The sequence below is a fragment of the Chenopodium quinoa genome, unplaced genomic scaffold (genome assembly GCF_001683475.1).
Source record: "Chenopodium quinoa cultivar QQ74 unplaced genomic scaffold, ASM168347v1, whole genome shotgun sequence".
Taxonomy (NCBI): domain Eukaryota; kingdom Viridiplantae; phylum Streptophyta; class Magnoliopsida; order Caryophyllales; family Amaranthaceae; genus Chenopodium; species Chenopodium quinoa.
In genome coordinates this window covers 11,256-25,294 of record NW_018745086.1, presented here as the reverse complement: position 1 = coordinate 25,294, position 14,039 = coordinate 11,256, and the positions used below count along the sequence as shown (strand labels likewise).

The window sequence follows — 14,039 nt, the reverse complement described above, 5'->3', positions numbered from 1 at the left end:
TTGGCATGCAAATCGAAAAAAAATCACCAGCTTTGATTAATTAGAATGGTGGCCGGAAAACTTACTAACAATGCGCATTGCACCCAACTCATTAGTTTGTAGTGTTTTGGCCACTAAGCAAAGTATAAAGTGTTGGGTGCATCCAAGCCATATTTCAGAGTGTTGAGGCTAATTTTGCCTTCATTATATAATAGTAAAAAAAACTAAGTAAAAAAGAATATTTAAATAGCGCTACAAATATTGAAAAAAAGAAAAAGGGAGTATAAATATCGATCTTCTTACTCTCATAACTCCAAAGATGATCTTTTATGATATGTCATTATTAATTAATAAATTTGCGCAAAATACAAGTTACCAGTCTTAACCCCAGTGGCATGTAACAGTGACATAATCCAGGACAGTGCACCAAATCTTCATTTAATTTAGAACTTGTCACCTTAATCGTTTTCATCGTCTTATACCATATTAGATTAGATGGTTGTAACTTGATAAGATAACAACACTTTATTGTTTTATCCTCTAATGAATAATCATTAATTAGTACTAATTCGTATTAGTTAAGGAAAGATTATAAGTTAAGACAAAATTAAATATTAAAAAGTGGCATTATTTTTATTTGACTGTTACTGCAAAATATGTTGAGCTCTTTCCCAAATTAAAGTCAAGAAGAACCGCAATTCCCAAATTGCAGCCACATCTTTTTATTTTCCCATTCTACCGTCCACGTAAGCACTGGTTAAAAAACCGGTTTTTTTTTTTTTTTTCCGGTCCAGGGTAAACCGCTACTTGAAGTAGCGGTTTCTTTGCAATAAACCGCCACTTCAAGTAGCGGTTTCTTAGTTTAAAACCGCTACTTGAAGTAGCGGTTTGTTTACAAAAAACCGCTATTTTTTGTAGCGGTTTATTTTGGAAAACCGCTACTTCAAGTAGCGGTTTACTTTGAAAAACCGCTACTTGAAGTAGCGGTTTACCCTGGACTGGTTTTTTTTTCAAACTTGCATAATCACTCAAAAAAAAAACCTGCAAGTTGTGTACCTGTAAAACATGAGATATATAGCATATTTTCAACACAACCACCATAAATAACAAGTTTATGAAGATCTAAGGAAGTCGAAATTGCAAAGTCGAATATTTTTCAATTGATTAAATATAACAAAATCCAATTCTAAGCATTTACAAAAAAATTAGTTTAGTTCCAAAATATACACTTAGCTCGGGCGTTGCTTCTTCCCATGAGGTGACGATGAAGATGATGCAGCTGTCTCCTCTGGAATGTCATCCAGGCCAACTCCAACCCCAGATGTAGTGTTGCTACGCCGTCGGTTTCTCTGATACTGGCGATGCACTAGTGGAGGAGATGTCATGATAGTATGCTGAGAAGGAGTCGGTGGACGGAAGGCACGTGCTGAATGGCCTCCACGATGAGGTGGTGGTCTGATCGGCATAGTGTGCACAGTAGAAGATGAAGACGTGGACGGTCGAGGCTGCTGAATAAGGTGTGACTGCCCCACCCTAGACAAGGTTTGGCCACAAAATGATGTAAAACCCTGCATCGTCTATATGGAAAATGGTATAGCCGTCTCTGGTGGCAAGTGGGAGATGGTCTCAGTAGCTCCCGATAGCTGGACGTGCAAATCAGCAAATGCATGTGCCTACATTTAAGTGTAGTTTTAATGTTAGTAAAATGAAATCAAAAAACGTAAGAACTAGATTGAAATGAAGTGAAGTTCATACAAGCAGGAGGTCAGAGGTAGCTGGCTGGTAATGACTCGGGAGGCGCTCCTGCGAAGGTGGAGTAATGACCAGTCTCGTGATGCGACGGTACCAAGCCATGTACTCTGTCATGGCCGGGGAAGAAGTCCCAGTGAACGGGTATCCCTGGACGACTAATGCCTCTCGTCGACTCCACTCGTGTACATGGTCCGAATGCCGAATCTCCCAATTACGCTGTCCCCTTCGATCCTTCCTGTGTAGAGCAACTGAGTAATGTGATCGAAACCATTAATAATTCTACAAGGGTTATATGTAAGGTAAGTAAATCAACAACAACAACCAAAACCAACCACAAACATACATACAATTCTGAAACTCAATAACAACAACAATAAACAAGAACACTAACAACAACAACACAACCAAAACCGAAACTCAATAACAACAACAATAAACAAGAACACTAACAACAACAACACAACCAAAACCAACAACAACAACACATACATACAATTCTGAAACTCAATAACAACAACAAACTCAATAACAACAACAAACCCAATAACTGAATACAAAAAATAATTAGGGCACTTACCACAAACAAGAAGATCAGCACGTTTCTTCTGAAATTAGCGAAGCCGACCACTAAAGTCGAACCCTCGGCGTCAACAGCGGCGGCCTTCGTTGCTGAGGAATGCTCCGGCGGCGTCGGTGGATTCCTTGGCTGCGCCGGCTTCCGTTGAAGGAGGTGTGATTTTGGTGGAAGGCGTGGATGGGATTTTGGTGAGAAGACGAAAATGAAAGAGGAAAGTGAAATCAGGAAATTATACCTGCTAGAAAACCGCTACTTGAAGTAGCGGTTTATTAAACAAAAACCGCTACTTGAAGTAGCGGTTTATTAAAAAGAAACCGCTACCTGAAGTAGCGGTTTATTAGTAAAAACCGCTACTTCAGGTAGCGGTTTTGCTGTAGACCGGATTTAAAATTTCTTCCCCCTGAACCGGTGACGTGGACGGTACTTTGGGAATTCTTAAAACTTAGGCTGCAATTTGGGAATTGCGGTTCTTCTTGACTTTAATTTGGGAAAGAGCTCAAATATGTTAAAAATAAAGGTGCATCACAACTGTGCAGTCAATAAGCTGTGAGTGTGACTGTACGTGTGAGTTGACACCATGCTATATGATTAGCATATATGATTTGATTTTTTTATTTATTTTTTATTTTTTCCTTTTCTTCCAAGGAGTACATAATTAGAATTGTGTGACTTGTAAATAAATCTAGAATTTCCTAGAACTTATTCTATCCAATCATAATGTATTGTGTTATGGTCTTATGGACTGTTCTTGTTGTTTGGTTAAACTTCTAACTTAAAAAAAAATTAGGGAAAGACTTCATATAAAGATTTCTACGGATACTTAGGGTCTGTTCCGATTTATTGAAAACAACTGAACTAAAGAATTGAATAGAGCTAAAATGATATGTATATGAGAGAAGAAAATTAGGAACTGAATTGAACTAAATTGATTGGTGTTCAAATAAACTGAAATGAAATGAAATTAAGTTGAACAGAATAGGCTTTTATTTAGTAGAGAGTCTGAAGACTAGATAGATAAATTCCTACATATTTAGGATCGGGCATTCTACTTTTCCATTTGACATTATATATACTTCGAATTGGTATTATTCAACCAAACAAGTTACCTATCTTGCACTTTCTAATAATAATCTATATATGGCCGGAGTAATAGTTAAGATAATAAATTTTGCTATCATTTTAAATTCTCTAATAATCTATATTACTCCCTCTATGTTTTTTTAAGTGTTACAGTTTGACAGACACATAGTTTTAGGCAATTTAATTGACTTAAATAAAATACAAGGTAAGTGGGGTAGTTGGAGTATTAAAAAATTGTAAAAGAAAGATAGTGGGTTAATAGTTTATTGAAAAGTAATGAATGTGAGAGGAAAAAATATAAAAAAAGTAGTAGTAGATTTGGGTGGGGACCATGAGAGGAAAGAGATATAATATTTTAATGTAGCTTTTTTCCAAAAAAGAAAGTGTAACACTTAAAAAAAACACGTAGAGAGTACTATGAATATGATTTTAAATGAACATGAATCCCATCTAATATGATCATTATACTCGCATATAGATTAGAAGGCAAAATATAATAGTAGGTCCTTATCAAGTAAGGAAGTGTTGTAATTACTATAAAAACGGATGAAAAGTGCTTTAATTATAAAACAGTCCAAGGAAAAGTATTGTAATTATTAAGATACCGGGGAGTATCAAACGACACTAATCTAACAATTATAGACGATGAGCAACACATAAACATATTCCCAGGAATCTTTGAAGCTAAGCACCGACCCAGATTCTCTCTCACTAAACCCTCACCGCTTCCTCCACCGCCTTCCCCCTTCCCCGTTTTGCTCGCCGGCGACCGGCGTTTTCATCTCCTAGTCGTCGCCGGCGAGGCCTATAATCCTTTTTTTACTGTTCGGGTTTACCGCTGACAAGGGAGAACGAACAGATTCACCCACTTGGCTTTTACAACTGACCACTCCATTTCTAGGTGTTTCGTTCCCTTGTCCTCTGTTTACCGCTCAATTCATCTCCGTTTTGGTTATTTATTTCCTTTGTTAGTTTTTCTCTGTTGTTTTATGCTCTAGTTTCCTTCTAGTACTTTGTTTAGTTATGTTTTTTTTGTTCTTCTTTTTCCTTTTTAAAGTTGTGTTTCTTGAGTTTTGCCATGGTTTTTTTTGGCTGGGTTTCTTTTAGAGTTTTGATTTTAATGTTTTCGAGGTTCTGAAGGTTGTGTTTTAGTTTTGAGTTTAATTTTTTAGAGTTGTGAGTTTCCTTGGGTTTTTTTTTTTGTAGCTGTTGAGTTAGGTGAAGCTTCCTTTTCCTAGGTTGTTTATTTGTTCTTGTGTAGGTTTTTATTTCTACTCTTAGTTTGGCTTCAAGGTCTTATTATGGATTTATTTCCTGCCTTCATTACTTTTCATATTCCAGATGATTTTAATGATGATAGTATTATCCATCATCTTTCCTCTATGGACAATCCTAGTGATGTAGTTCGTTCCTCGGAGTTCAAGGAGCAAGAGAACTCCTTCTTCAAGGTTGGCAAGTTTAAACTTGCATTTTCTAAGTATGAGTGGGCTAGTAAATTGTTGTGTTTTACTATGCCGTGTTCTTTGGAAGCTTTTTCTTCCTTTCGATCTTTGGCTTTTGCTTTGCATCTCAATCTTGCGGCTTGTGCTTTGAAGCTTCTTGATTTTTCTGTTGTTGTGCGGTTTTGTTCTTTTGTGTTACAATTTGATTCCTGTCATATTAAGGCTCTTTATCGGAGGGCTTTTGCGTATCAAGAATTGGGCAAGCTTCGCTCTGCTAGAAAGGATTTGGTTAAGGCTGCTAAAAGTGATCCAAATAATATAGAAGTGTTATCAAAATTGCACTGTGTTGAGGGTTTGTTACAGGATAAATCTTTTGTCGATCATACACTGAAGGGTAAGATGGTTCGGTCTGTTACCCAAGATGAATTGACTTCCCAAGTCCCTGATGATTGTCAAACAAGTTGTCCGACCAAAGAGGATTGTTGTGCCGCAGAGGTGGATGCTCCACTTGCTGACTTTCAGGGTAGTGTTTTAAGTTCTGATGTTGTTTTGGAGCCAGTTTTATTTCCTAATTCAGTTGGTGGTGATAAAGAATGTCTTCTCCCACCATCGGTTTCAGTGGGTATTGATATGGAGTGTGATTTCCAATTGGATTCAATTAGTGAAGACAGGAATTGTAAGTTTTCTCCTACGGTTTCAGTAAGTGTCGATATGGAGTGTGATTTCCAATCGGACCCCGTTAGTACAAACAAGGGTTCAGACTTGGTTAGTAAAGGCGGGGATTGTAAGTTGTCAGAAACTTTTCATCTAGAATCCGAAGACTCTCGTATGCATAAGTTTGTTTCTCGACATGGCTCGAGTTCATCCCTTCGGCTTTCTTCCTCAAATTTGCAGCAGGTCATGCAAGGCAAGGTCATTTAGTTCTATCATTCTAAGTCTATGTCGTTAATGTCAGTTCGGGTGCGTCCGAGTAAAACTTCTATCCAGACAGAGGTCCCCCAAGATGTAACTTCTAGGGAAGAAGAGACCTCTATTTCCTCTTCAGCTATGTTCCTTTGTGGATTGGAGCGACATGCGATGTCTACTTCAGAGTTCCATCGACTCCCATATCCCAGTCCATGTATTCTCCGGTTTTGCAGTCTTCTCCGGAGGAGGTGATTACCTCTTTTACAATGAAGGTCTCCCACGATGTGAAGCCAAGTGTTGAAGGGTCCTCTTCCTTTACTTCACGAATTGTATCCTGTGATGAGGAGCAGCAGATAGTGCCCATACCAGAGTCCCTGCCAGTTCCTTTTTTGCAGCAGTCCTTAGGTGCTCCAGTGCCGAACAACAGTTCAGAGTGCATGACTGCCGCCCTTCCTATTGTTGATAGTTATATGGGAGGGATGAGTTCGCAGGATTTTGTGGGAAAAGTTTGTGAGTTTAGTTTTCAGTTATCCACTTTGCATTCCAGTGCCAAGTTTTCGGGTCAACCACTTCGCCATCACAAGTCTATTTTTCATCATCGGTTTAGGAAAAAAAGGTTCGGTAGTGGAGCGACCAAGTTCGGTTGCAGGTTTCCAAGTGGTTCGTGTGGGTGCAAAGCGTGATCGCGGGCTTAGTGTGGACTTCAAGTACTCCAACTTGGCTCGAATACTCGCAAGTGTCTCTTTAGTGTTTCGGCGTAATGTAGTTTGTCGTCTCTGTTTGTTTTGTTTTCTTTATTAGTACTCTTTGTCAAAAAAAAATAAATAAAAAATAAACATATTCCCAGGCCTTTTTTTTTTTTTTTTTTTTTTTTTTATAATTGCATGGAGAAAAATTTATTGCATGCTCATAGTAGTAAAAAGTAATAATCGCTGCTACTTTATAACATCGTGAAAATAGTAAATTGATCACGAATTAAATGGTTGTTGATGAATAATTCAACGTTATAAAATTATCTGAATAATCTGGCTTTCAGAAGACTCTCTAAAGAAGTTTCAAATAACTCTAAAACGCCTGCTACAAGCTAAGGTAGCTCTACTCGTACTCTTGTTTTTTATAGTTATTGTGTTTTATATTGTATTGTTGGTAGTAACTTGATAATTTACTTCCAACATCAGAAGTGCTCATTTTTATTTTTTTAAGTTGGACTGTTGGTTATGATCTAAGACCATGACTATATGTCTATATTATTATAAACTTGATAATAATATATACGTAGTATAAAGTATATGAACTGTGAACAGTAGGGTTGTTCGAGGTTTGGATGAGACGAAACATGTAAATTTGGTGTTTGTATTGGTTGTTTGTGTCGTTGTTTCTATTAATTGATAAATTTTGCGAAATTTCATAAGATCATTTACTTCGTATTTATTATTAGTTGTACATCATAAATACTCCATGTAAAACTAACTATTGTACACAAATATACTTGTACAAGCTTGTGAGTAATGTTGCTTTAATAATCAATCTAAGCAAATGAAGTAGTTTTATTAATCATAGTAAAGTATAAGTTCATACAAAGTATAATTTAATTTATCTGCAATATCACATATTAAAATTAGTTATAAAAATTTAAATGACTTCTTAGTGAAAATTGCTTTTAATTTAAAAGTTTAAATGACTTCTTAGAGAAAATTACTTAGAGCAAGATTAGTGCAATCTTGTTTTAAGACTATAATTCATTGCCACATTAATTATTAGGGGCATCTAGTGATAAGAGGTTGGCCTTATGACTTAAAATTAAATCCAATTAGAAGTGATCAAAATAGATTCGAGAGGTGTTGATTGAGCAGAATTCTTCTCCTTACAGTTAAAAAAAATTACCATTTATCTTTGCTTGGAAACTTTTTGTTCTCACCACTTTAAATCAAAATTAAATTGAAAATCATTGCTGCCTACAATAAAAATATATAGGGTGAATATGTAGTACTACCTTCGTAAAATATTAATTATAACTTTAGAATATTTTATATCGAGTACAAATAATGCCCCAAAGTTGCAACTAATATTTTATGGAGGTAGTAATATAATAAGTTGCATGTAAAAAATATTATAATTTTTCGCATACCAACTCGATTGTCGGAGGGGCTTTTCAGGAACACCCCCAGCCAGGCAACTTAACCACGTTAGCTAGTCTTGCAAGATCTGGATCCTCTAGGCAAGCATATTCCCCCATCTTTGTTCACCACCCAATTTCTACAGGAGAAGCAATATGTAATTGACAAGATTATGATGTATTTGAGTTATTTGTATTTGTTTATTTTCGTAACTTATCTTAACTAAAATTTACTATAATTCACTCATTTTTTGAAAAATTGTTTGATGTGGTTAACTTTGACATTTTATAATTATGTTAACTTTGACATTTTATAATTAGTAGATTTACAATAAAGCCGATGTAGTAAAAATTTACATGACCGAAAGACAATATGGTACAATTAAAAACAGAGGGAGTGTAAACTTAGTTGTCTAAACTAATTAAACTCACCTACACTATTCTTTCAAAAAAAAAAAAAAAAAAAATCACCTATACTAAAATGTAATGTAGATTTGGGATGTGTTGTACTCACCTAATTTTTACTTATTTGAACTTAACTAAACTTATTAAATAAAACTTATCTTAATTGTAATTTAAATTTGAATATCCTTATCAATCGTTATTAAAACTTATTGGGTTTTTCTAAGATATGCCCCTAAGGTAGTCGAGTTTCTAAAGTGTACCCATGCTTTTTCAAATTTCTAAGTTGTGCCCCTCAACTCACTACCATTAATAAATGGTGTCCTCTTGGGACTTTCACGTCACCTAAAGTTAACTATAAATTTAATAAAAAGATGATAAAAGGTAAGGAAATGATACGTGAAAGAAATCTTAACCACAACAACCCTGATAAAGAAAACTAAAGCCACGAAATCACGCTCTCAATTAAATTTTAAATAACTAATAAGGGTACATTTTAGTATTGATAAGAAGTTGAAGGGCACGACTTAAATACTTGAAAAAGCATGAGTACACCTTAAAAACTCAACTACCTTAGGGGTATAACTAAGAAAAACTCAAATTCATTTTTTCTAAACTTAATTTAAACTTATTATACTTGAAATAAGTGGACAAAAAAATGGTTGCATTAAATTTACTCTATTTTCATTTATTTTTTTCAAATAAAATCAATTTAGTTCAAATAATTAAGTTTGATAAGTGAAAATCACACTCCATTGGATTTGAGCCTATAACACTAGCTAAGTTTTGTTAAAGACATTTATAGAGCAATGTCACAAAGCAGCCGCGATCGCATGTGCAAAACATGAAACCCCAAGGCTCACTTGCCTCAAGCCAACCTTTTGCATATGTACAACAAGTATTATACACAACTATAAACGAGTAATATAATGTCATGCACCAATTGGCACGGGTATAGGAAGTTGCCTCATATAGGGACTTGTTGTAAAGAAACTGTTTGTATTTGACAGTGCGTTTTAAAATGTTAAGTCAATCAACAATATAAATCGGGAAAAGAAACTATAAATGTGTTCAATTTTCGAACCAAGAATGAAATGCTTCAACTAACTCAAAAGCTTCAAATTCTTATCTCCTAACAACACATTTTATTTTGATAAAATCCTCATCCAACCCTTCAATTAATCACTACACCTCATCAAACATGGATAGTTCTAGACATTAAACATCCATCAAAAAAAAAAAAAAAAAGAACAAACAACCTTGATGATAAAGCTCCCATCTCATCTCCTTAAGTAGCCCCCACCTTCCCTCAAACAACCTTAACTATTCACAACAGCTTCAGAAAGAGAGGGTTAGACAAGACCAGTCAAATTACACATAATTTTTTTTTTCTTTTTAATTTACAAAAAAAAATAAAATAAAATAATAATTAATTAATTAAAAATAAAATAAAATTCCAAGCAATAAAACCAACAATAACGATGCTATTGTTTTTTTCCTCTGTTTCAGACTTTATATATACCTCTCTACCATTCCTTTACTCAGAACCTCAGACTCAGAAACACACTCACTTTTCTCTCTCCTCCATTTTTTTTTTCAGAGAATCCAATTCAAATCCTGTGCTATAATTTTCACAAAGACTTCAATCTCCATTATAATTAATACCCATCAAAAAGCTTTTACTTTACTTAGCTTCCATGGCAGCTTTTCAGCAATACCCTGCTTCGTTTTTAGTTGACTCTGTTTTCATGCCCGCCATTAAAACTCCTGAAATTGGAGCTTTCGATGAATTTATTGCTAAATCCAATCAATTTTACGCATCATCTGAAAAATCCCAGGACCCTTTTACCATTTATAGTCAAGAGGGTTCTTCCATTGATAATGAACCTTCTTCTGTGAGTGAAAAACAGAGGACTGAGAGTTTATCAATGGCGGATAAAGGTGATAGTAGTGATCAAATGACTCAAAGTTCGGTTCCTGTTGATAAAAAGAGGAAGTCTCGAAAAGGGTCTTCCTCAAATTCTGCTAATTCTAAGGTATTCCATTTGAATGGAGCTTTTATATAATGCACGTTAGGTGTTTGATAATATGCCTAAATGAATTTGGTGATTTTGTATAGGATGTTAAACAAGCAAAGTGTAAGAAACAGAAGGAAGATAAAGAAGCAATGAAAGATAAAAGTGATGAACCACCAAAGGGTTACATTCATGTTAGAGCAAGGAGGGGTCAAGCCACTGATAGCCACAGCCTTGCTGAAAGGGTATAATAGTCATTTCCTATACGTATTATCGTTTATTATTTTATCATTTATGATCGGACCATTCGGACCCATTACGTTTAGTTTTCTATTTTTTGGTTTTTTCTTATTTAAAAATCTTATTATAAACATTTGCTGTATAATTAGTTTGAAATGATTTATTTGAAAACTTACAACGATACCAAACATGTTCTTAACAGTAGAAAAACTTAATGTATTAATATTCGGGATTTTGACAGGTGAGGAGAGAAAAAATCAGTGAGAGAATGAAGATGTTGCAAGCAATTGTTCCAGGTTGTGACAAGGTGGGTTTAACAGGAATTATTTATGGTATACTCTGTTTTATTTTGTTATGATTTATTTGTGTGTAAGTTGTTTAATTGACAAGTTCATATGTCTTGGTTGAAAATAGGTCACCGGAAAGGCCCTCATGTTGGATGAGATTATCAATTATGTCCAATCCTTACAAAGTCAAGTCGAGGTATATTTAAATTTAATTTCATTTATCGACACATGCATCCACTATTAAACTATGAGTTTTAAATTTATACAAGTTATCGTTGAGTACTAATTATGTTAGAATGATAACCTTTTAGGATACGACCATTCTATTATGTCAATTATAACTTTCACCAACTTGGTAAATTTTGTCGTTATATTGCCCTATTACACTTGTTATCTTCAACATACGACCACTAGAGAATTTTCCTACATACATTAATTGTCACTATCTTAACATATTCAAATACTTTTGGGTTGAACTCACAATATCATTAGTATTTTTATGGATTATGTTTCTATTTAAGGCAAGATTTTTAGAAATTACAATCTTTAATCTGTTAATAATTTAATGAAACTATAGATGATGGTATAGTATATTGTACTTTTAGACCATGTAATAATTTATGCAAAAGGTTTAAAGTACCCTATTATGATAATTCCAATAGAATATTACCTGCATATTATTGCATCACTATTACGTATTTCTTTAAGTTAACTGAAGATTTTCTTTGGGAAATGTACCCTTAATTATATCTTCATTTTTTTTTTAAAAAAACAGTTTTTGTCAATGAAGCTTGCTTCTTTGGACCCCATGGTATATAATTTTGGATTAATGGATCATGATCCTATGATGTTTGGAACACAGGTACAATTTATTATTATTATCTTAGAATTATTGTAATGTTTTTTAAACCTTGGATTATTTATTTTTCCAAATTATTATATTCTTATTATTTGAATTGTCATGAAAATTTAGGCCATGACCAATGGCATGACATTGCCAATGCAACCACTAATGCAACCCACCAGCAACGGTGGTAGTAGCATCGATCAACCACAAGCTTTCGCCACCACCAACGCCGTGAGCTGCTCCACCACGAGCTCGGCCTCAACTCCCACCTTTACTAGCCCTGTTGTTGATAGCTCAACCAGTTTAATACAACAACAGGAGCAGAAGCCAACTTTGCTTCCTTTACAGGTATTGTAAAAACAGATCATATTTTACCTACTTTGACAAAGATAGGTAGATTAGAACAAACATTTCACTATTGGATGGACCAAAAAAATCAATTACTAATATTAGTAGTAGGGACCAAATCAAAATGTACTTAATCTAGTGTTGAAAATTTTCAACACATTTTAAATTAGTCTCCCAACCGTCTCTAGTGTATGTACTCTTTAAAGATTAATAAATAATCGGGAAAACATTGATTATTGTAACAAGAAAACGCGGTGGGAAACTAGAAACTAATGAAAAGTAAATCGGATCGTGTTCTATCAAAAAATAAAATAAAATTGTGTAAGAAGGATCATACTCAAATGTGTTTTGGTAGTTTGGCCAAAATGTTGTTTGGAAGGACCACCATGTTTAAAATAGTTTTTGGTAGTAAGCCAAAATAATTTTGGAATTGTTTGATTTAATTATGAATTAATTAAATATGTCATTTTCAGGATGCCGGGAGTTTATACTGGGGATTAAATGAGCAGCAACGACAAAGCATCATTAATCAACTTGGATTCACCAACAACTTGTATTCATTTCAGTAGAATATCATCATTTTTACTAGAAATCTCTTTTATTAGAAAACTGTAAGTATATATCATAAAATTATATACATGCTTACATACATTCATGCTTTACCATGCTAGAGTTTCCATTTTTACCAATCCTTTATCTGGAAGGCGGAATTATTAAATCACAAACTGCATCCCGTGTTAGAATTTATCAGTGACAGTTCAGGAAATTTATATAATGATTTTGGAACATATATAGTTAAGGGTGAAATGAAGATCAAGAATAGTTCCAAGGAGTTGTAATATCTGATGTAATTAATATCTGATGTACCTATAAATTTATTTACCTCATATAAATTATATAAAAAAAATTACCAAGTTATGTTCCCATGCTAGGATTCATGATTGAGCATTCATAACTTATAAGGGGTAGGTTAAGGGGTGAGGGCATGTCTTCCTTGTTTGAAGTTAGGGCTAACATTAGGCAATCAAGGCATGTTATGGGGCCTAGCTTGCTCCTAATACCCCCTAGCCCCCAACCAAAGATAGAAAATAAAAAAAAAAATCCCCATTTGCTAGGTTCTTTTGTCATGTTATTGTTATCAAGTTGCAAAATATATTATTTTTGGATTTAAACAATATTAAAAATGACAAATTAGTTATTAAACATCAATATTGTTGCCAAAATGCCATGTTTTGGAAACACATTGGACTTCAATCACGATGGACATGCATGTATGGTCTCATTCATTGAGACTTTAAGGCACAAGAAAATAAATATACATTTAAAATCGTAGATGAACCAATCCCGTCAATCTTACATACTCTAGCTTCAAACATCTAACCACAACTCTTCAAAATTTAACCTTAAAAAGTTACATCATAATGTATAATGAAAAAATTGATCGATCACTTTAGTTAAAATTAAGTACGATGCATTTCAAATAAAGCCTTTTGATTTCCGTCTACTTTATACTGATCACATCCTCTTTTTATTGTTTGTATGTGATTCCAGAATGCAAAGATTATATGAAGAAAGAGGTGCCAACAAAGCAAGGGAATTGAAGAGACATTATGTTCAAAGAAACACAAATGATGAAAAGAAAGGAGAATTCTCTCAACTTTGTGTCAGCTCCAACAATTGATATAGAAGAAGAAATTCCTTTACTCCAAACTGGCTATGATTCTTGATTTTCAATTAAAAATATTATATTGCTTATTTTTGAAGAAGCCAAAATCAATGGAAGCTAGAAAAAAAAAATAGAGAAAAAAAGAAAGAACATAAAATAAAGGACAAAATCATATCCAACCAAATAAGGACCCCCATATCTTTTGAAGATCCTTGTTTATGTTCCCATTTGACTATCAATTCTGTCATCAAAATAGTTTTAGAAACTTGTTACAGTTTGGACCTAACTAGGATTGGACAAAAATATAAATTTCTATTTTGTCTATGAATTAATTTTTTTTTTTTGAAATATGTCTATGAATTAATTCAATGTACCTAGCTAT

General features: G+C 34.0%; 1 protein-coding gene and 1 long non-coding RNA gene across 2 annotated transcripts; one reads left to right on the top strand and one right to left on the bottom strand.

Annotated features, from left to right (window-relative positions):
- Positions 1–1,116: 1,116 nt before the first annotated feature.
- LOC110709934 lies at positions 1,117–2,114 on the bottom strand. Its single transcript, XR_002509066.1, has 2 exons — positions 1,735–2,114; positions 1,117–1,652 (listed from the first exon to the last, which is right to left on the bottom strand). It is a non-coding gene; the product is annotated as an uncharacterized LOC110709934 (long non-coding RNA).
- Positions 2,115–9,672: 7,558 nt separating this feature from the next.
- Positions 9,673–13,610, top strand: LOC110709935 (transcription factor bHLH137-like). The gene is made up of 8 exons (XM_021888187.1): positions 9,673–10,290; positions 10,374–10,514; positions 10,751–10,816; positions 10,924–10,992; positions 11,572–11,658; positions 11,770–11,991; positions 12,465–12,602; positions 13,543–13,610. The coding sequence occupies exons 1-7, from the start codon at positions 9,952–9,954 to the stop codon at positions 12,558–12,560; spliced, it is 1,020 nt and encodes a 339-aa protein (XP_021743879.1). The 5' UTR covers positions 9,673–9,951; the 3' UTR covers positions 12,561–12,602; positions 13,543–13,610.
- Positions 13,611–14,039: the final 429 nt, after the last annotated feature.

Excerpts from the sequence above, each read along its gene's own strand:
- LOC110709935 (XM_021888187.1), top strand. The coding sequence starts at position 9,952 with ATGGCAGCTTTTCAGCAATACCCTGCTTCGTTTTTAGTTGACTCTGTT. Across the intron at positions 10,515-10,750 it reads GCCACAGCCTTGCTGAAAGG|GTGAGGAGAGAAAAAATCAG; the intron begins GTATAATAGTCA and ends GGATTTTGACAG. Across the intron at positions 11,992-12,464 it reads CAACTTTGCTTCCTTTACAG|GATGCCGGGAGTTTATACTG; the intron begins GTATTGTAAAAA and ends TGTCATTTTCAG.